The sequence below is a fragment of the Microcaecilia unicolor genome, chromosome 2 (assembly GCF_901765095.1).
Source record: "Microcaecilia unicolor chromosome 2, aMicUni1.1, whole genome shotgun sequence".
NCBI classification, from domain to species: Eukaryota; Metazoa; Chordata; class Amphibia; order Gymnophiona; family Siphonopidae; genus Microcaecilia; species Microcaecilia unicolor.
In genome coordinates this window covers 190299760-190323332 of record NC_044032.1, presented here as the reverse complement: position 1 = coordinate 190323332, position 23573 = coordinate 190299760, and the positions used below count along the sequence as shown (strand labels likewise).

Here is a 23573-nt window from a genome sequence, read left to right as displayed (position 1 = left end):
TGGTAAGAAGGTAGAACAAAAAGCAAAGATACTTACCTGTAGCGAGTATTCTCTGAGGACAGCAGCCTGATTGTTCTCACACTTGGGTCTACGCCCACGTCGGCCCAGGATCAGAAGTTTTGCTAGCAAAAATAAAAAATCTTCCAGAGTCTTCTGGTGTGCGAGCAGCGCGCACTGCGCATGCGCGGACTGGTTTCCCACCCCCGTCGCGTAAGGACCTCAGTGTAGTCCAAAAGCAGGAGAACAATGAACAATTCCAAAGGGGAGGAGGGCGGGTTTGTGAGAACAATCAGCCTGCTGTCCTCGGAGAATACCTGCTACAGGTAAGTATCTTCGCTTTCTCTGAGGACAAGCAGGCTGCTTGTTCTCACACTTGGAGTAGCCCTAGCTGCCAGGCTCACTCAAAACAATGAACATTGGTCAATTGGGCCTTGCAACGGTGAGGACATAAGAGATTGACCTAAAAAGAAACACAACTAAGGGAGAGTGCAGCCTGGAACAGAAAAGAAAAAGGGCCTAGGAGGGTGGAGTAGTATTCTAAACCCTGAACAGATTCTGCAGCACCGACTGCCCAAACCAACTGTCGTGTCGGGTATCCTGCTGAAGGCAGTAATGAGATGTGACTGTGTGGACTGATGACCACGTTGCTGTCTTGCAAATCTCTTCAATAGAAGCTGACTTCAAGTGAGCCACTGACGCAGCCATGGCTCTGACATTATGAGCCGTGACATGGCCCTCTAGAGTCAGCCCAGCTTGGGCATAAGTAAAGGATATGCAATCCGCTAGCCAATTAGAGATTGTACGTTTTCCGATGGCGACTCCCCTCCTGTTGGGATCAAAATAAACAAATAACTGGGCGGACTGTCTATAGGGTTTCGTCCGCTCCACGTAAAATGCCAGTGCTCTCTTACAGTCCAAGGTGTGCAACTTGTCTTCACCAGGGCGGGTATGAGGACGGGGAAAAAATGTTGGCAAGACAATTGACTGGTTCAGATGCAACTCCAACACCACCTTTGGCAAGAACTTAGGGTGAGTGCGGAGGACTACTCTGTTATGATGAAACTTGATATAAGTTGCACGCACTACCAGTGCTTGGAGCTCACTGACTCTACGAACTGAAGTAACAGCCACTAAGAAAATGACCTTCCAGGTCAAGTACTTCAGATGGCAGGAATTCAGTGGCTCAAAAGAAGCTTTTATCAGCTGGGTGAGAATGACGTTGAGATCCCATGACACTGGTGGAGGCTTGACGGGGGGCTTTCAGAAAAGCAAACCTCTCATGAAGCGAACAACTAAAGGCTGTCCAGAGATAGGCTTACCCTCTACACATTGATGATAAGCACTAATTGCACTAAGGTGAACTCTTACGGAGTTGGTTTTGAGACCAGACTCTGATAAGTGTAGAAGGTATTCAAGCAGGGTCCGTGTAGGACAAGAAAAAGGATCTAGGGCCTTGCTGTCACACCAGACGGCAAACCTCCTCCATTTGAAAGAACAACACTTTTTTGTGGAATCTTTCCTGGAAGCAAGCAAGACTCGGGAGACATCCACTAAAAGACCTAAAGAGGCAACTTCTAAGCTCTCAGCATCCAGGCAGTGAGAGCCAGAGACTGGAGGTTGGGATGTAGAAGCGAGCCCTAGTTCTGGGTGATGAGGGTCAGAAAACACTCCAATCTCCACGGTTTTTCGGAGGAAAACTCCAGAAGAAGAAGGAACCAGATCTGAAGAGGCCAGAAGGGAGTAACCAGAATCATTGTTCTGCGGTCTTGCTTGAGCTTCAGCAAAGTTTTCCCTACTAGAGGTATGGGAGGATACGCATACAGAAGGCCTGTGCCCCAATGTGGGAGAAAGGCATCTGACGCTAGTCTGTTGCGGCCTGAAGTCTGGAACAGAATTGAGGGAATTTGTGATTGATCTGATTGGCAAAAGAATCCACCGAGGGGGTGTCCCATGCTTGGAAGATCTTGTGGACAACGCCCATGTTTAGCCACCACTCGTGAGGTTGCATGATCCTGCTCAACCTGTCGGCCAGACTGTTTACGCCTGCCAGATACGTGGCTTGGAGAAACATGCCGTAACGGCACACTCAAAGCCACATCTGGACGGCTTCCTGACACAGCGGGCAAGATCTGGTGCCCCCCTGCTTGTTGGTGTAATACATAGCAACCTGACTGTCTGAATCAGAATGATTTGGTTGGACAGCCGATCTCTGAAAGCCTTGAGAGCGTTCCAGATCGCTCGTAATTCTAGGAGGTTGATCTGAAGACCCTTTTCTGGAAAAGACCAAGCTCCTTGAGTAGGAAGCCCATCTACATGAGCTCCCCACCCTAGGAGGGATGCATCCGTCGTCAACACTTTTTGTGGTTGAGGAATTTGGAAAGGACATCCCAAGGGCAAATTGGATCGAATGGTCCACCACTGAAGGAACTGCAAAAGTCGTGGAGAGATGGATCACATAGGGAAGCTTCCCTCGACGTCGACACCACTGACCTCGGTACCAATGCTGATGTCGAAGGACCGGACCGATCAGCAAAAGGTTTTTCTCGTTGAGCCTCCTGAGACACTTGGGTCCGTTTTTTCATCAAAGGACACAGCTTACAAGCAGCTTGTAGATCGGGCCCAAGGCACTAGAGACACCATGCGTGGGGGTCAGTACCCGAGATGGTCCAGTTGCACAGAGTACAACGCTTGAAGACGCTGGGTGTCCTCAATGACATGGACGGAAAAACAGTGGCTGCGAAATTAAAGGATAAGATCATGCCAATTAAAAAGACACAAAAAGGGGAAAACAAAAGACGGCCGTGGGGAAAACAAAGAAAACTTAAACTTAATGAGAAAACTAAGAAAGAGAAAAAGAAGCGGTAATGCACAGACTCTTTCCAAGGCCGAAACGTAACAGCGAAAAAACCGTGTCACCTCAGATGCGGAGAAAAGATAACTGGGGTCCTTACTCACACGACGGGCGGGAAACCAGTTCGCACATGCACAGTGCGCGCCGCTCACGCGCCAGAAGACTCTGGCAGATTTTTGCTAGCAAAACTTCCAATCCTGGGCCAACGTGGATGTTGACCCAAGTGTGAGAACAAGCAGCCTGTTTGTCCTCGGAGAAAAACAAATTACCTTACTATCTCATGTTATTGGTAGAAAGAACATATGGAAATCATAGCTCACTTTCATTGTAGAGGGGCTAAGGGGTGAGGATGGTGATTTTAACAAGCAAAATGAGCAGATATGCACTTGATTTATGAAACAAGGAATAAGAGAACACAATGTACTGCACTACTCAGAAAAATAGCTCTGCTAAGATGATTAGGCATTTAACATTGTTTTGAGAATACGAGAACAGAACAGTGCCATGGGGAAGCTACTAAAAATGTAAACTAAAAATTTCAACAATCAGAATGCTGCACCCAACAAAATGTTCAGTTTGATTCTGATCAATCTATGAAGATAAGGCCTTAACTTAGAAATACTATAAAAATCACTAATTTTACTACTTAAATTTTGTCAGGTATTCTGTGCTAGATATCTGTCAGTTCAATAACTTCAAATAAAGCAAAGCTGCTTTCTTGTGGCAGGCATTCTTCTAGGACAACAAAATTTAAGTCCTTACTGTTGGGTGGTGCCACCTCACTGAGCTCAATATAGTGCAGTGAGTAGCAAGGCTTAAACTTTTTAAAGCTTTTCAAAATGGATCACTACACATGTGCAATACCTCATGAGCCGACATCATACAGGGCTACCTTAATTGCATGCCAAGCTAACAAATTGGAATATAAGAGAAGTTAACTCCTAGGAGATACAGGCAGGATTATTATCAAGGACTTGCATTCTGCTGTACTTGGAGGGCACTTGTTACATGTTAGCAATTTGCTTTCTGAGGACAAGCAGGATACATCATCCTTATTGGCAATACCAAGCTACAGATTACCTTTAACTAAAGGAATGAATGGGGGGTTGGGGAAAAGATGGAGTATTAATGGGTTATGCTTTTCTCTGCTATTTTTTGACAAAGGCAAGATAAAGGGCTCGGGGGGGGGGGGGGGGGGGGGGGGGGGGGGGAGGTGTTTGCTGTTGGATTCTAGAGATTCTTCAAGGCTGACTGACCAAACCAACTGTCAAACTGGGAATCCCTTTTCAAACAATGAGTTGTAAATGTGTGGATAGAATCCACAGAGCTGATTTGCAGACCTTCTCCATGGAAGCTAATGCTGCTGCTTTGGCTCTGAGGGCCAGATGCACTAAACCTAACGAGCCAATAACGAGCCATTAACAAGCAAGTAGTGAACCCTGGCATGCACTAAAAGCCATTTTACGACGACGGTAGCAGCTAATGAAAACGGAATGCATCTGAGCAAATTGTGTAGAAACCCTACTGTAATGAGATGCACTAAGCTTTTCCGATTGCCTTAACGCTGGAAACTCTAAACGCGCTGTGACTGGCTCAGAGACTTCCAGGTCTCTCAGCTGAGTGAAGCACGGCCAAAAAGACGCTTTTTATTATTGCGGAGGTGAATGACGGCGAAAACAGATGGCTTTTTTCGATGGCTGGCCTCAACTGCACTTTTGTTTTTATTATTGCAGCGAGGGGCGGAATGACGGCGAAAGCGGACGGCTTTTTTCGATGGCCAGCCTCAACTGCACTTTTGTTTTATTATTCTTGCGGGGGACGGAAATGACGGCGAAAACGGACGGCTTTTTTTGATGGCCGGCCTCAACTGCACTTTTGTTTTTATTATTGCGAGGGGGGGGGGGGAGCGGCGCGGCGTCTTTGCGTATTTGGCATGCGCAGAGCAGCCAGCGTTACGCTTTGCTGCTCTGTTTTACAATGGAATAGAGAATGCAAGTGAGCTACGAGTAGCTCATTTGCATTCCCTTTCCTTGATGCATAGCCGTTCCCTACCGATTCGCTATGGAATTCGGTAGGGAACGGTTCTAACGACAACTTTAGTGCATCTGGCTCTGAGTCAAGTTTGCCTAGCCATAAGCAAAAGGGAAAGGAAACAGGAATGGGACTTGATATATTACCATCTTTCTGTGGTTGAGGCATAATCAAAAGGGACGCCCAAGTGTTGCTGAGGACGTCCTCGCAAAACATCCCGATGGAGGGGCAGGGAAACCCATATTATCGAAACAAGATGGACGTCCATCTTGTTTCGATAATACGGTCGGGGATGCCCAAATCTTGAAATTTAGGTCGTCCCTAGACTTGGTCGTTTGATTTTCGGCAACAATGGAAAACAAGGACGCCCATCTCAGAAATGACCAAATGCAAGCCCTTTGGTTGTGGGAGGAGCCAGCATTCATAATGCACTGGTCCCCCTGACATGCCAGGACACCAACCGGGCACCCTAGGGAGCACTGCAGTGGACTTCATAAATTGGTCCCAGGTACATAGCTCCCTTACCTTGTGTATTGAGCCCCCCAAAACCTACTACCCACAACTGTACACCACTACCATAGCCCTTATGGGTGAAGGGGGGCACCTAGATGTGGGTACAGTGGGTTTCTGGTGGGTTTTAGAGGGCTTATATTTACCACAAGTGTAACAGGTAGGAGGGGATGGGCCTGGGTCCGCCTGCCCTGAAGTGCACTGCACTCACTAAAACTGCTCCAGGGACCTGACCTGCATACTGCTGTGATGGACCTGAGTATGACATTTGAGGCTGGCATAGAGGCTGGCAGAAAATATTTTGAAAGATTTTTTTTGAGGGTGGGAAGGGGTTAGTGACCACTGGGGGAATAAGGGGAGGTCATCCCGGTGGTCATCTGGTCAGTTCGGGCACCTTTTTGTGCCTTGATCATAAGAAAAACAGGACCAGGTAAAGTCATCCAAGTGCTCGTCAGGGACGCCCTTTTTTTCCATTATGGGTCGAGGACGTCCATGTGTTAGGCATGCCCAAGCCCCACCTTCGCTACGCCTCCAACATGCCCCCATGAACTTTGGTCGTCCCTGCGACGGAAAGCAGTTGGGGACACCCAAAATCGGCTTTCGATTATACTAATTTGGGCGACCTTGTGAGAAGGACGCCCATCTTCCGATTTGTGTCGAAAGATGGGCATCCTTCTCTTTCAAAAATGAGCCTGAAAGTGGTTTATACAGGTACTTATTTTGTACCTGGGGCAATGAAGGGTTGAGTGACTTGCCCAGAGTCATAAGAATCTGCAGTGGGAATTGGTTCTCAGGCCACTGTACTATTAGGCTACTCCTCCGCTGCAAGAGAGATGCAATCTGCTAGCCAACTAAACAATGCAAGCTTGACCACTGCAGTTCCAGAAACAAATCTGGGTGCACTTAAGAGCTTCAGTCCACACCAGACAAAAGCTAAGGCTCTTCTACAATCCAATACATGAAAGGCACAATCCTCATAATGGGCATGTGGCCTGGGGAAAATTCCTGAAAGACAATGGAATGCTTCAGGTGGAAGTTCAATACAACCCTATGTAGAAACTTAGGATGGAGGCACAGAACAATTCTATTGTTGAAAAAAAAAAAGTTTATGAAGGGCAAGATAAGGCCTGAATCTTACTGACATAAAATAAGCGAAAAAAAGTCAGTTGTGTACCACTACATTTTGATATTTCGGTGGTTAGGGGTTTTTGTCAGTGATTACATATAGTCACAAATGCTTAAAGACGTCCGAGTGAGAAGCAATAACTTGAGGACGTAAGCACGATGACATTATGAGACTTTTCCCCTCTCACTGAATTTGCAGTCTGTAGCGGATCATACAACGGCTGACTCACACATTGTGTTAAAGTTCAATACTTATTGGAAGATTAAGCCCATTTTCTTTGAAGAACTGGACAATGTTGGCACAATTAGACTGACTCTGGACAGAACTTCTTCACGAAGGAAGCTCTTCCCTCATTATTCAATATCTCTCTGTGAAATAATAGTAATAAAAAAAAGCAAGTGCATTTTTATAATATACCACTGCATTCCAGAAAAAAAAGGAGCAAGTTCCCACATACCATTTTTTGTTTTAATGCACGCGCAGGAAAAATAAATGTTAAATGCTCCCAGGTTTCAACTTAATTAATGTTTAAAAAAACAACAAAAAAACAACACCCTTTGTACCTATAAAATAGTAACTCTGATTGTTGAGCACCTGATTCTCAATGTGGCCCTTTACTAGGTGAAAACATCTCTGCAAGAGTACAGGGAGTCCCTATAACCAGCCCCTGCAAATGACACAATGATTACGATTTAAGACTAATTATTACTCTAACCGATAAAACTGATACTTCCTCTGTGTACATCGGTATGGTGCACAAGCCAGCATGTTTGAAATATAAGCGAGATCAAATAAAAATGCTACTAACAACAAAGGACGATAATGTGGATGCAGCTGCTCATAGGTTTGTTTACTTTGTTTTGGGTGTACTGGAAAGACGACTACATGGGGGAGAGGGAAGGGGAGAAAAACCTTACTGGCTTCAGATTTTTGACATCATGCCATCTCCTGTCTCAATCTAACCTCCTTGGGTTTTGCACAGCAGGGAGGATGTGAAGCACATGCACTGGGCCTTCTCAAAAGCTTTGCAAATTCATCTAGAGAAGCATTCCTGCGCTGGGCTCTGTTGGTGGGTGTTATCTATGTTGTGAGGACTTGCTATCCTGCATTCCTCAGAGAACTATCCTGTCCACTAGATATTACAACTTAAAAATATATATTATGGAAATAAAGAACTAAACCTATCAGAGAGGAAAATGAAGTAAATCAGTGTGTACCTTTGTTTTGAAAAGTTCAAGCTCATTATCTGTGATTCTCCAGGGCTCTTCTTCTTTCATTTTGTCAGCTACATCTTGCTCTTTGTCATCTTCATGAAGTCTAAAAGGTTCAATCATTTCTTCAAAGGCTGTAACACTAAAATATACATTAGAGTCAATATATGCTACAACTGCTTTTTATCCAAACTTTTAAAGTAAGATATCTGATTAAAATTTTCTGTATAGAGAAGTGTATATATTACATATAAGCAGGGATAGCACACATCTTGCAATTCTTAAAAAAAAAAAAAAAAAAATCTTTTTTTTTTTATATATATACATGACAATCAGTAGTATTTGTTAACTAAAATATAGTTTTACATTTTTTTTTTTTCCACATTTTTGGTAACACCTTCTTTAAGGCTGCAGAGATAGTACAAGAATTCACCCCCCCCCCCCCTCAATTCCATAAAAGTTTTGAATATGTTCTAAATAGGCAAATTGATAAATTTTACTAACATAATTTTTGATTGAGAGATGTTACTTTTCAAACATACTTTAAAAAACTTTTATATTACACAACTTAAAGTTGTCTCCTATTTCACAAGAAATAAATCTGTCATTTATTTTACACGACCAAAGTTTTCAACAGGAAGGCACTTTTGCTTTCTATTGATTCTTATTGTCCCATCAATTCAATACTAACTAGGAATCTCTTACAAAAGAGTGCAAAGTTGCTGCAAATATAGCTCAATTAAATTTAAAATCTTTCCTACTTCATCTAAACCCCAAAAGGACTACAATAATAAAAAAAATCATAACAAAAATACATGAGAAACAAAAACAAACATTTAGTTTCCAAAAATCAATATTCTGGTTTTTGGGACTTGAGCTCATGGTTAGCAGCGCCAAAGAGGAGGCGGGCGGCAGTGTTAATGTCGAGAACGAGCACATAATCAGCAGTGCCAGAGAGGAGGAGGCAGCGTTAGTGTCGGGGACTTGAGCACATGGTCAGCAGCGCCGGACAGGAGGTAGCAGTATTAGAAGTGGCAACACTGAAGGAAGAGGCAGCAAGGTTTTGAGCTGAGCAGTATGAGCACCAGCACCGGAGGAGAGGAGGCAGCAAAGTTTTGAGCTGAGAAGACAGCACAATCACCGGAGGAGAGGAGGCAGTGAGTTCAGCACGTGGTCATAGCGCCGGAGAACAGGTGGTTAAAGGAAGCGTGTAGATGCCATTTTAGTAGCCTGTTCACATCCTTCCAAGGTAAGGCTAAATATCAGTTTGAAAATCCTAAAATTATCCCAAATAATTATTGTGCTTAAGTTCACCTCCCTGTACTTTGCCTGCTTAGGTGGGATGGGGGGAGAGGACAGGGAACAAAGCAAAAGGTCTTCCTAGCAGCATGGGGAGGATGAAGATGTGCTGGGAGGGAGAGAGACTGCCAGAACTATTTTGGGAGTGAGGGAGAGTGCTGTGAGAGAGGGCTGTGACTATGATGGGAGGGAGGATGGGGGCTGGAGCTGTACTAGGAGAAAAAGTGAGAATTATGGCTGGAGCTGTGCTTTGGGGGGGGGGGGGGGGGGGGGGCAAGAGAAGTGCCAGGACTTTCAGGGAAAGACAGACTTTTTGTTACAGTAAACCAGTGTTTCTGAAGTGGGTACTAGAGTACCCCCTTGCCAGTCAGGCTTTCAGGATATCCGCAATATATATCAGCATTCTATTATAGGTATACACTCATTAATTGTAATCTATAAATCATACACATTCTCTAACAACTGTTGTAACTTACATTGTCAATCTTTATTAAGTACTATACTCATCAATTAATAACATCAATAACATTACCGTTCACATATTATTAAACCTTTTTACACATACCAACATGCACAACGTGTATATGGGTTATACCGCAATAACAAGAAGAGACCAGCATGGAGCCAGTTACTATTAGTTAAAGTGGTGAGGACGGTCACGTGGTCCTCGGGCCCTTCATGGATTATGAAGAAATCTTTAAAGTTTGTAAACTTTGAAGACAACATGATGGAGAAGAAGAGTTTCACAAGATCTGCAATATGGGAACATTAAGTAACAGATCTGTGTGGAGTTTAATCTGAAGTGAACTGTTCTTTGGGAAACAAACTGTCCCTCTAAAGAGGAGTAATTACTGGACTTCATTTTCTGGAAGTGTTTTTGAGGAGTGTGGACTGACATTCATATTAGAAACTTTTGAATATTTAATAAGTGTAAGAAGTGATTTGGTAGTAGGTGTGAGTGAGAGAAAGGTAAAATTATGTATCATACCTGATAATTTTCTTTCCATTAATCATAGCTGATCAATCCATAGACTGGTGGGTTGTGTCCATCTACCAGCAGGTGGAGATAGAGAGCAATCCTTTTGCCTCCCTATATGTGGTCATGTGCTGCCGGAAACTCCTCAGTATGTCGATATCCAAGCTCCATCCGCAGGACTCAGCACTTAGAGAATTACACCCACAAAGGGACACTCTGCCCAGCTCACCACCGCCGAAACGGGGGAGGGGAATTAACCCAGCTCATCCCCACACAAGTGGGGGAGGGGAATCCGTCCAGCTCATCCCCGCGGAGCGGGGGAGGGACACCACCCCGCCGATGCGGGGGGATCTGGCTTATCCTGCAACAGCAACCGCGGGAGAAGCTGACTGACCCTAACACCGCCGAAGCGGGAGGGGTACAAAGCTGCCCTACAGCCGCACGAAGCGGGAGGGAGCACCGGCAGAATTTATGTCTCAATCCAGCCCCGTAAAACGGAGGGGAGAAGAATGCAGCAGCTCACTGTAACACAAATTCGTCTCAACTCTTGAAGAATCCATTGAAAAAACTTGAACACGAAGTCCTCCTGAACAGGAACTGAAGACTAAACTTGAACCTGAAATGCAACCAGAATATAAACAATACAGATATCTGGGAGGGACTATGGATTGATCAGCTATGATTAATGGAAAGAAAATTATCAGGTATGATACATAATTTTACCTTCCATATCATCATGCTGATCAATCCATAGACTGGTGGGATGTACCGAAGCAGTACTCACCCAGGGCGGGACATTGAAATCCCTGACCGCAACACTGAAGCTCCAAACCGGGCCTCCGCCCGAGCAGCCACAGTCAAGCGGTAATGCCTGGAGAAGGTATGGGCCGATGCCCAAGTTGCCGCCTTTCAAATCTCTTCCAAGGAGACGGACCCGGTCTCTGCCATCGAGGCCGCCTGAGCTCTAGTGGAGTGAGCCTTCAGCTGGATAGGCGGCACCTTCCCCGCGGCCACATAAGCTGCTGCAATGGCTTCCTTGACCCATCTTGCCACTGTAGGCTTAGCAGCCTGCAGACCCTTACGAGGACCTGCAAACAGGACAAACAGATGATCCGACTTCCGGAAATCATTGGTCACTTCCAAGTATCTGATGATGACTCGTCTCACATCCAGATATTTGAGAGCAGAGTATTCCTCTGGGTAGTCCTCCCTACGAAAGGAAGGGAGACAGAGCTGCTGATTCACATGGAAGCGAGAAAATCTTGGGCAGGAAGGAAGGCACTGTGCGAATAGACACTCCTGCCTCCGTGAACTGCAGAAAGGGCTCTCGACATGAGAGTGCCTGGAGCTCAGAAACTCTTCTGGCTGAAGTGATAGCCACCAAAAAGACTGCTTTCAACGTCAGGTCTTTCAGAGATGCCCTTGACAAGGGTTCAAAAGGCGGCTTCTGCAAGGCTCTTAGCACCAGGTTGAGATTCCACGCAGGCACCACTGAGTGTAGAGGAGGGCGCAGGTGATTAACTCCCTTGAGAAAGCGCACCACATCTGGCTGCGAAGCCAGGGAAGCACCCTTCAGGCGGCCCCTGAAGCAAGCCAGAGCCGCTACCTGGACTTTAAGGGAACTGAGCGACAGGCCTTTCTCCAGACCTTCTTGCAGGAACGCCAACACTGAAGAAATTGGAGCAGTGAAGGGAGAAAGTGAGCCTGCTTCACACCACGCTGCAAAGGTACGCCAAACCCTGGCATAAGCAGTAGAAGTAGAGCGCTTCCTCGCTCTCAGCATAGTGGCGATGACCTTGTCTGAGAAGCCCTTCTTTCTCAGATGCTGCCGCTCAATAGCCAGGCCGTAAGACCAAAGGGGGAGGGATCCTCCATCACCACGGGACCCTGATGCAACAGGCCCTGCTCCACTGGCAGCCGCAGAGGATCGTCCACTGAGAGCCTGATCAAGTCCGCATACCAGGGACGTCTGGGCCAGTCCGGACCCACCAGGATTATCCGGGCCGGATGCTTTGCCACCCGGTCTAGCACCCTGCCCAACATGGGCCAGGGCGGGAACAAATAGAGAAGCTCCTGTGTCGGCCACTGTTGGAGAAGAGCATCTACTCCCAGGGATCGAGGGTCCCGTCCTCTGCTGAAAAAGCGCGGCACTTGGCAATTGGCCGATGACGCCATCAGATCTAGGCTCGGCTGGCCCCAGCGCTTCGTGATGTCCAAGAACGCCTGAGCAGATAGCTGCCACTCTCCGGGCTCCAAGGTATGGCGACTGAGAAAGTCCGCCTTGACATTCATGACTCCGGCAATGTGGGCCGCTGACAGCTGTTCCAGGTTTGCTTCCGCCCACTGGCTTAGATTCATGGCCTCCTTGGCTAGAGGGGCGCTCTTGGTACCTCCCTGGCGGTTGACATAGGCCACAGCCGTGGCATTGTCCGACAGGATCCGTACTGGCTTCAACGCCAGTACCGGGATGAACTCCAAAAGCGCCAACCGAATGGCTCTGAGTTCCAGGAGGTTGATAGACCACTTTGCCTCTGCAGGAGACCAGAGCCCCTGCGCTGTCCTTCCCAAGCAGTGGGCTCCCCAGCCCGACAAAGAGGCGTCCGTCGTGACGACAATCCACTTCGGGGTCACCAGAGGCATTCCTGCAGACAACTTGTCTGTCTGCATCCACCAGCTCAGCGCCTTGCGCACTGCCGGGACCAATGGAAGGCGCACAGCATAATCCTCCGACATCGGAGTCCAGCGCTGCAGCAGAGAGTTAGTGGTCTCATATGAGCCCTGGCCCAGGGCACTACTTCCATCGTAGCCGTCATAGAGCCCAACAGCTGCACATAGTCCCAAGCCCGAAGAGGAGAGGCTACTAGGAACTGGTCCACCTGAACCTGAAGTTTGACAATCCGATTGTCTGGCAGGAACACTCTGCCCACTTGGGTGTCGAATCGAACTCCCAGATACTCCAGGGACTGAGTCGGGCGCAGCTGGCTCTTCTCCCAGTTGATGATCCACCCCAGGGAGCTCAAAAGAGCAACCACCCGGTCCACAGCTTTGCCGCACTCTGCATAAGAGGGGGCTCGGATCAACCAGTCGTCCAGATAAGGATGGACTTGTACTCCTTCCTTTCGCAGGAAGGCCGCGATGACCACCATTACTTTGGAGAAGGTCCGCGGAGCAGTAGCCAACCCGAAAGGGAGGGCTCTGAACGAAGTGTCGGCCCAGGACTGCAAAACGCAGAAAGCGTTGATGAGGAGGCCAGATGGGAATATGCAGGTACGCTTCCTTGATAACCAAGGAAACCAAGAACTCTCCTGCCTTCACTGCCGCTATAACAGAGCGGAGAGTCTCCATGCGAAAGTGCCGCACTTTCAAGGCCCGATTGACCCCTTTGAGGTCGAGGATAGGCCGGACAGAACCTCCTTTCTTTGGTACCACAAAGTAAATGGAGTAACGTCCCTTGCCAATCTGATTTTCTGGCACCGGGACGACCGCACCCAGGCGTATCAGGTTGTCCAAGGTCTGCTGCACTGCCACAGCTTTGACCGGAGACTTGCAGGGAGAGAGTACAAACCAGTCTCTTAAGGGTCGGCAGAACTCTAACTTGTAGCCGTCTCTGATGACTTCCAGCACCCAAGCGTCTGAAGTTACTCTGGTCCACTCGCCCAGAAACGAGGACAGGCGTCCTCCAATCTGCACTGGGCCATGGACCAGGACCCCGTCATTGGATACGAGACCCTGGGGGAGGACCGGAGGGCGTACCTCCGGGACGGCGGTCTCTGCGAAAGGAATGCTGCTTGGGGGAGAAGTTCCTTTTGAAGGAAGAGGGGGCAGAGGAGCCCGACTTGCCCGGGCGGTACCGACGGGCTTCCTGAAACCGTCCTCTGGAGATACCGGGGCGAGCACTGGCCCGAGCCCTGACCTCTGGTAACCTCTTGCCCTTAGACGTGCCGAGATCGGTCACGATTTTGTCCAGCTCGACCCCAAAGAGCAGCTTGCCTTTAAAAGGCAACTTAGCCAGGCGGGACTTAGAGGCGTGGTCCGCAGACCAATGTTTCAGCCAAAGCCAGCGCCGCGCAGAGACTGTCTGAGCCATGCCTTTAGCCGAGGCTCTCAAGACATCATACAGTAAGTCTGCCAAATAAGCCAAGCCCGATTCCAGGGCCGGCCAGTCAGCCCTCAAGGAAGGATCCGAGGGGGAAGCCCGCTGCACCATCGTCAGGCATGCCCTGGCCACATAGGAGCCGCAAACTGAGGCCTGCAAACTTAAGGCAGCCGCCTCGAAGGACGACCTTAAAGCCGCTTCCAATCTTCTGTCTTGGGCGTCCTTTAGTGCCGTGCCACCTTCCACCGGCAACGCCGTTTTCTTAGTCACCGCAGTGATTAAAGAATCCACGGTAGGCCAAATAAAGGCCTCACGCTCACTTTCAGGCAAAGGATAGAGGCGGGACATAGCCCTAGCCACTTTGAGGCTCGCTTCCGGGACATCCCATTGAGCCGAAATTAAGGTGTGCATGGCATCATGCACGTAGAAGGTTCTAGGAGGGCGCTTCGTCCCCAGCATAATGGCAGAGCCAACAGGGGCTGAGGGAGAGACGTCCTCTGGCGAGGAAATCTTCAAAATGCTCATGGCCTGCAGTAACAGGTTGGGCAAATCCTCTGAGCGAAAGATCCGCGCTGCAGAGGGGTCATCCGCTCCATCCGAGCGGGAATCCGTCTCCTCCAAGGAATCCCCAAAGGACCGTTGGGAGAACTCAGATACGCTGCCCTCATCTACATCAGAGGAAACAGCGTCCTCTAAGGCCTGGGAATCCACCCGAGGGCGTTTACTTCTGGGGGCCTCAACCCCGTTATCGGACAAGGGAGAAGGGGCAGCGTTTTGCATAAGGAAGGCCTGATGCAGCAGCAAAATAAACTCGGGGGAGAAACCCCCCAGACTGTGAATTTCAGCAGCCTGGGCCACAGCCCTAGACGCACCCTCAACCGGCGCTCGCAAGAGCAGGGGAGCAACATGCTGCACATCCAAGATGGCGTCCGGCGCGACACTCCGCGAAGGAGCCGCGCGGGAAGAACGGCGCTTAACTTTAGCCGCTTTTTTGCCGTCGCCCAAATCAAGGGCGGCCATGGCATGAACGTCTCCCAGCTCAAGGGCGGCCCAAGAAGAAGCCGTCCGAGCAGAGTGGCTGGCCAAGATGGCGGAAGCGAGCAGCGGGGGATGGGCGTTTATGGCGGGAAAAACCGCCGCGCCGGAGGAAGACCCGGGACACTGACCGGCCTCCAAACTGACACCCAACAAGGGCGAATCAAACTTTAAAACCCCCGCATCCCCGCTAGAAGCGCACATGCGGTACGGGGAGCAATTCTTCGCGCCCTCGCCCTCCGACGCCATAGGCCACGTGGAGATCAATCGGGGAACCCCCTGCCCGTTATAAAAAGGTAAAAATTACCTACTTCTCGCTCCGAGCTGTAACGACCTGGTGTCCCAGTGAGTAGCTGCAATAAACGTTTAAATAAATGTCGAAATAAACGCCCTTAAGGACGTCCAAAAATTTTTTTTTTTTTAACGGAGCCAGCGGGAGGGGGGAGAAAAGGAGGGACCTGGCGCCACCAGGTTTGCACTTGCTCAAGAAGAGCCCTCAACCCCAGGCACTCAACAAAACCTAAAAATTAGGCTTGGAGGCCTAGCCAGAGCTGCTGCTGTGTGTGACCACCACCTGCTGAGATAGAGAACATACTGAGGAGTTTCCGGCAGCACATGACCACATATAGGGAGGCAAAAGGATTGCTCTCTATCTCCACCTGCTGGTAGATGGACACAACCCACCAGTCTATGGATTGATCAGCATGATGATATGGAAGGGTGTGTTGTGCATGTTGGTATGTGTAAAAAGTTTTAATAATATGTGAACGGTAATGTTATTGATGTTATTAATTGAAGAGTATAGTACTTAATAAAGATTGACAATGTACGTTACAACAGTTGTTAGAGAACGTGTACAATAAAGCGAATGCTACATACCTGTAGAAGGTATTCTCCAAGGATAACAGGCTGATTGTTCTCACGAATGAGTGACGTCCACCGCAGCCCCTCCGATCGGAGATCTTCACTAGCAACAGCGATTGCTAGCCCTCGCGTGCGCATGCATGACCGTCTTCCCGCTCGAACGCGCTCGTGTTTGCCAGTCCAGTACATAGCAAAGACATAGACAAGGGAAGACAACTCCAAAGGGGAGGCGGGCAGGCTGGTGAGAACAATCAGCCTGCTGTCCTCGGAGAATACCTTCTACAGGTATGTAGCATTCGTTTTCTCCGAGGACAAGCAGGCTGCGTGTTCTCACGAATAGGGTATCCCTAGCTCCCAGGCTCACTCAAAACAACAAACATTGGTCAATTGGGCCTCGCAACAGCGAGGACATAATTGAGATTGACCTAACTTATTCAACTAACTGAGAGTGCAGCCTGGAACAGAATAAAAATGGGCCTAGGGGGGTGGAGTTGGATTCTAAACCCCAAACAGATTCTGCAGCACCGACTGCCAGAATCGACTGTCGCGTCGGGTATCTTGCTGAAGGCAGTAATGAGATGTGAATGTTTGGCGGATGACCACGTCGCAGCCTTGCAAATCTCTTCAATAGTGGCTGACTTCAAGTGGGCCACTGACGCTGCCATGGCTCGAACACTATGAGCCGTGACATGACCTTCAAGAGTCAGCCCAGTCTGGGCGTAAATGAAGGAAATGCAATCTGCTAGCCAATTGGATATGGTGCGTTTCCCGACAGCCACTCCCCTTCTGTTAGGATAAAAAAAAAAATTGGGCGGACTGTCTGTTGGGCTGTGTCCGCTCCAGATAGAAGGCCAATGCTCGTTTGCAGTCCAATGTGTGCAGCTGGCGTTCAGCAGGGCGGGTATGAGGACGGGGAAAGAATGTTGGCAAGACAATTGACTGGTTCAGATGGAACTCCGACACCACCTTCGGCAACAACCTAGGGTGAGTACGGAGGACTACTCTGTTATGATGAAATTTGGTATAAGGAGCATGAGCTACCAAGGCTTGAAGCTCACTGACTCTGCGAGCTGAAGTAACTGCCACCAAGAAAATGACCTTCCAGGTCAAGTACTTCAGATGGCATGAATTCAGTGGCTCGAAAGGAGGTTTCATCAGCTGGGTGAGAACGACATTGAGATCCCATGACACTGTAGGAGGTTTAATGGGGGGCTTTGACAAAAGCAAACCTCTCATGAAGCAAACTAAAGGCTGTCCCGAGATCGGCTTACCTTCCACACGGTAATGGTATGCACTAATCGCACTAAGATGAACTCTTACAGAGTTGGTCTTAAGACCAGACTCAGTCAAGTGCAGAAGGTATTCAACCAGGGTCTGTGTAGAACAACAGCGAAGATCTAGGGCCTTGCTGTCACACCAGACGGCAAACCTCCGCATAGAAAGAAGTAATTTTTTAGTGGAATCTTTCCTGGAAGCAAGCAAGATCGGGAGACACCCTCCGACGGAGAGACCCAAGGAGGCAAAATCTACACTCTCAACAACCAGGCCGTGAGAGCCAGAGACCAGAGGTTGGGATGTAGAAGCGCCCCCTCGTTCTGAGTAATGAGGGTCGGAAAAAACTCCAATCTCCACGGTTCTTCGGAGGACAACTCCAGAAGAAGAGGGAACCAGATCTGACGTGGCCAGAAAGAAGCGATCAGAATCATCGTACCCCGGTCTTGTCTGAGTTTCAGCAAAGTCTTCCCCACCAAAGGTATGGGAGGATAAGCATACAGGAGGCCCTCCCCCCAATCCAGGAGAAAGGCATCCGACGCTAGCCTGCCGTGGGCCTGAAGTCTGGAACAGAACTGAGGGACCTTGTGGTTGGCTCGAGTACTACTACTACTAAACATTTCTAAAGCGCTACTAGGGGGTGCCCCACGCTTGGAAGATCTCGTGTACCACTTTGGAATTGAGTGACCACTCGTGAGGTTGCATGATCCTGCTTAACCTGTCGGCCAAACTGTTGTTTACGCCTGCCAGATACGTGGCCTGGAGAAACATGCCGTTTCCTGCGAGCCCAAAGCCACATTCTGACGGCCTCCTGACACAGAGGGCGAGATCCAGTGCCCCCCTGCTTGTTGATGTAATACATGGCAACTTGGTTGTCAGTCTGAATTTGAATAATTTGGTGGGACAGCCGATCCCCGAAAGCCCTTAGAACGTTCCAGACCTCTCGGTAACTCCAGGAGACTGATCTGTAGACCTTGTTCCTGGAGGAACAAACTCCCCTGGGTGTGAAGCCCATCACCATGAGCTCCCCATCCCAGGAGAGACGCATCCGTCGTCAGCACTTTTTGCGGCTGAGGAATTGGGAAGGGACGTCCCAGAGTCAAATTGGACCTAACTGTCCACCACTGCAGGGATTGAAGAAAACTGGTGGACAGCTGGACTACATCCTCTAGATCCCCAGCAGCTTGGTACCACTGGGAAGCTAGGGTCCATTGAGCTGATCTCATGTGAAGACGGGCCATGGGAGTCACATGAACTGTGGAGGCCATATGGCCGAGCAATCTCAACATCTGCCGAGCTGTGATCTGCTGAGATGCCCGCACCCAGGAAACGAGAAACAGAAGATTGTCGGCCCTCGCTTCCGGGAGGTAGGCATGAGCTGTCTGAGAATCCAGCAGAGCTCCTATGAATTCGAGTTTTTGAACTGGAAGAAGGTGGGACTTTGGATAATTTATCACAAACCCTAGCAGCTCCAGGAGTCGAATAGTCATCTGCATGGACTGTAGAGCTCCTGCCTCGGAGGTGTTCTTCTCCAGCCAATCGTCGAGGTAAGGGAACACGTGCACTCCCAGTCTGCATAGAGACGCCGCTACGACAGCCAGGCATTTTGTGAACACCCTGGGCGCGGAGGCTAGACCAAAGGGTAGCACACAATACTGAATGTGCCGTGTTCCCAGCCGCAATCGAAGATACTGTCTGTGAGCTGGCAGTATCGGGATATGCATGTAAGAATCCTTTAAGTCCAGAGAGCATAGCCAATCGTTTTCTTGAATCATGGGAAGAAGAGTGCCCAGGGAACGCATCCTGAACTTTTCTCGAACCAGATATTTGTTCAGGCCCCTTAGGTCTAGGATGGGACGCATCCCCCCTGTTTTCTTTTCCACAAGGAAGTACCTGGAATAGAATCCCAGCCCTTCATGATCCGGTGGCACGGGCTCGACTGCATTGGCGCTGAGAAGGGCGGAGAGTTCCTCTGCAAGTACCTGCTTGTGCTGGAAGCTGAAGGACTGAGCTCCCGGTGGGCAATTTGGAGGCTTTGTGACCAAATTGAGGGAGTATCCTAGCCGGACTATTTGAAGAACCCACTGGACAGAGGTTATGAGAGGCCATCTTTGGTGAAAAAATTTTAAACTCCCCCCAACCGGTAGATCGTCTGGCACGGACACTTTGATTGCGGCTATGCTCTGCTAGAGCCAGTCAAAAGCCCATCCCTTGCTTTTGCTGGGGAGCTGCAGAGGCCTGTGGAGGCGCACCCTGTTGACGAGAACGAGCGCGCTGGGGTTTGGCCTGGGTAGCAGACTGACGAGAGGAAGGATTGTACCTACGCTTATTAGAAGAATAGATAACAGTCCTCCTTACCCCATAAAAATGTCTACCAGTTGAGGTAGATGCTGAAGGCGTCCAGCGGGAGAATTTGTCAAAAGCGGTATCCCGCTGGTGGAGCTGTTCGACCACCTGTTCGACCGTTTCTCCAAAAATATTATCCCCCCGGCAAGTAGAGTCCGCTAACCGCTGCTGGAGCCTATTCTCCAGGTCTGAGGCGCACAGCCATGAGAGTCTGCGCATCACCACACCTTGAGCAGCGGCTCTGGACGCGACATCAAAAGTATCGTAAACACCCCTGGCCAGGAATTTACGACACGCCTTCAGCTGCCTGACCACCTGCAGAAAAGGAATGGCTTGCTCAGAAGGGAGGTTGCCCACTAAGTCCGCCAACTGCCGCACACTGTTCCGCATATGAATGCTCGTGTAGAGCTGGTAGGACTGGATTTTGGAAATGAGCATTGAAGAATGGTAGGCCTTCCTCCCAAAAGAATCCAAGGTTCTAGAGTCTTTGCCCAGGGGCGCATACTCCCTAGAACTCCTGACCTTCTTCAGGGCCAGATCCACCACACCAGAGTCGTGAGGCAACTGAGTTCGCATTAACTCCGGGTCCCCATGGATCCGATACTGGGATTCGATCTTCTTGGGAATGTGGGGATTAGTTAGCGGCTTCGCCCAGTTCGCCAGCAATGTCTTCTTGAGGACATGATGCATGGGTTCTGTGGACGATTCCTTAGGTGGCGAAGGATAGTCTAAAAGCTCAAACATTTCAGCCCTTGGCTCATCCTCCGTAACCACAGGGAAGGGAATGGCTGTAGACATTTCCCGGACAAAGGCCGCGAAAGATAGACTTTCGGGAGGAGAAAGCTCTCTTTCAGGGGAGGGAGTGGGATCAGAAGGAAGACCGTCAGACTCCTCATCTGAGAAATATCTGATGTCTTCCTCTGCCTCCCACGAGGTCTCACCATCGGTGTTGGACATCAGTTCATGAACTTCTGTCCAAAGCCGTGCCCACCTCGACTCCGTAGGAACATGTCCAAGGTGGGAGCGTCGAGAGGAAGACTCCCGTACCGGTGGCGATGGAGCTCCCTCCATCGATGTCATCGGGGAGTCCGCCTGGGAGGCAGCCGATGCCGGCACCGCAAGCGGTACCGGTACGCAAGACCTCACCACGGCCGAGGGCCCAGCCATCGCCTCAGTCATCAGTACCGGCGGCGCAAGCACCTCCGGTACCGGAGAAGGGCGCAACAGCTCTTCCAGGATCCCTGGAAAGATGGCCCTGAGGCTCTCGTTCAGAGCGGCTGTCGAGAGAGGCAAGGAGTCCGGTACCGGCGACGAGCTGCGAATCTGTCCAGGACGCGGAGGCGGTACCGGGCTGTCCACAGGGGAGCGCATCGACACCTCCTGAATGGAGGGTGAGCGGTCCTCCCGATGTAGACGCTTGGGTGCCGGTGGCACCGGCGACCCAGAGCTCTCGGTACCATGTCTGGAAGGTGACCGATGACGATGCTTCTTTGCCTTCGCACAAAGCACTTCACCGGTATCTCCCGGTACCGAAGTGGAGGACGTCGAATCCAAACGTCTCCTGTGGGCCGGGTCTGAAAGAGGTCAATCCCGGGAGGCCTGTACCGCTGGAGCCCTCCTCGAGGGCTCACCACCACCAGCAGGGGAATGGACAGCCCTCACCTGCACTCCGGAAGACAAAGCACCCTCTGACAACATCAATACCACCGATGACCTCGGTATCGTAGACGCTGGATCACCGGCAGAAGAGCTGGGTACCGCAGATGTCGACACACCGGACGATGACCTCAGTACCGAAGACGTCTAAGCACTGGACGAGGCCCTGAACAACAGATTCCATTGGGCTAATCTCGCCGCCTGAGTCCGCTTCTTCAAGAGAAGGCAGAGAGAGTACAGGCCTGGGGGCGATGCCCGGCCCCCAGACACTGAAGGCACGAAACATGCCTGTCAGTGAGGGAGATAGTCCGGCTGCACTGGGTGCACTTTTTGAAGCCGCTGGCAGGCTTCGAGGACATGGGCGGAAAAAATCACGCCAGCGAAGTCAAAATTCGCGATGATGGCTAATGGCACCAAAAGATTTAGAAAAAACCTGTACGGGCGGCGAAAAAGGCTGCGCCCGACAACGAAATGAAACGTACGGGAAAAAACTCGACGTAAGGGAAGTTGTTTTTTTTTTTTTAAACTAAGAGACACACGGAGAGAAAAGCCGGACACTTCCGAACCAAAGAACGCGGCAAAAAGATGCGAGGGGTCTCCATGGGGCACAGACCGACCGAAACACAGCCATCCTGAGCCACGGAAAAAAGAAGACTGGCGAACACGAGCGCGTTCAGGCGGGAAGACGGTCGTGCATGCGCACACGCTGTTGCTAGTGAAGATCTCCGATCAGAGGGGCTGCCGTGGACGTCACCCATTCGTGAGAACAAGCAGCCTGCTTGTCCTCGGAGAAATATTTTGTTTTGCATACACTACCTTCCCATTGTATGTAAATCTCTTTCATGCATATTCATTGTGGATAGCCTAAAAACCTGACAGGCAAGGGGGTACTCCAGGACCCACTTGGGAAACACTGCAGTACACTACTTATGCCTGAACTGTAAGCAAAAAGTCTTTCCCTTAAGATCCTGGCACTTTTCTCCCCCCCAACACAGCTACAACCATACTTTTCTCTCTCCATTTCCCTTCCTCTCACTCAGAACAAACCCAGTCCCCATCCTCCATCCCATCAAATATTAAACTTCCTAGACCAGAGGATGGTGGTCATGAGGGTTAGCGGGTCATATTGATTTTCACTTCGGTTTCAGTATTACATTTTGTTGGAATTACACTTTACGGCCTAAAATGCATGCCATTTTAATTGCATGATTAATCGTGCAATTAAAGGTTTTAATTATGTGATTAATCACAATTAAAACTTGTAATCGTTTCCCACCCCTAACTTTTATACATGCTTGTGGGTTCTTATACAGTGCTGGAAGCCACTGACAGAATCCAAAAACAATACCCATTTTTGCTAGTACTTGAAACATGAAGTGCCAATGAACTCTATTGAAGGCTTTCTTAGAATGAATAGCAAGTAATATAGATGGCATTTTCTCTCTCCTAACACCCAGGTTAAATGAAGGATTCTTTTAACATTACCGAAGGTCTGTCAACCAGTTGATGTACTATGTCAGAAATAGTTTGCTAGTAGCCTTGTAAATATTTTGAGATATGTGTTGATAAATGATATAAGCCTCTATAACTACATGTATTGTCTCTCCTAGCTTTACATAAAACTGTGATACCAGCTGCATTTTTGATAAAGGTATTGTCTCTCTTTCTCTATAACTATTATATACTCTGGCCAGCAAAGGCTACAACTGGTCTACAAAACTTTTGCAAAAACTATTGGGGTACCCGGTCTAAACCTGGAGACCTTCCTCTGGGTAGATCTTTGATAACCAGGGCTACCTCACTAGGAGTAATCTGTCTATCCAAAGCATCATGGGCCATGCTGGACACCTTAGGCAGCTCTGAAGAGCTTAGGTATTCTTTGATAGTATCCTCACTTATATGCAAATCCCTGGCATATAATTAAATAATAAAAATTTAAGCAGCAAGTTTGGATGACTGTCTTCATAAAGGAGCTTGCCCTTCTCTCCCCTTATTGCTAATATAATGTTCCACAACTGTAGCTCTTAACTTCCTAAGATCGGCCCCGTTTGTTTCTACAAATTCATCATAGGTTTGCTGAGTGAGTCACAACTGATATTCCACTTTGTGAGCTTCAAATTATTTTTTCTCTTTCTTGATCCAATAGGTGCCTTACTCTATTATCCTATTTATTGATGTTTCTCTTCTAAAAATTTAATATCTGCTCATAACTGTTCTTCCTCTCTCTTTTTTTCTGTGCCCCTCCCATTTAATACAAAGTCCCCTCATGACCGTCTTAAATCCCTCCCGTAAAGTCGTCA

At 49.0% G+C, this 23573-nt stretch overlaps 1 protein-coding gene across 1 annotated transcript in view; it reads right to left on the bottom strand.

Moving 5' to 3' along the window:
• Window positions 1-23573, bottom strand: part of SLC12A2 (solute carrier family 12 member 2) — a 352311-nt gene that overhangs the window by 3588 nt on the left and 325150 nt on the right. Inside the window, exon 25 of the mRNA XM_030193587.1 lies at window positions 7736-7871. Within this exon, the coding sequence (XP_030049447.1) occupies window positions 7736-7871 (136 nt within the window). The remainder of the gene's footprint in view (window positions 1-7735; window positions 7872-23573) is intronic.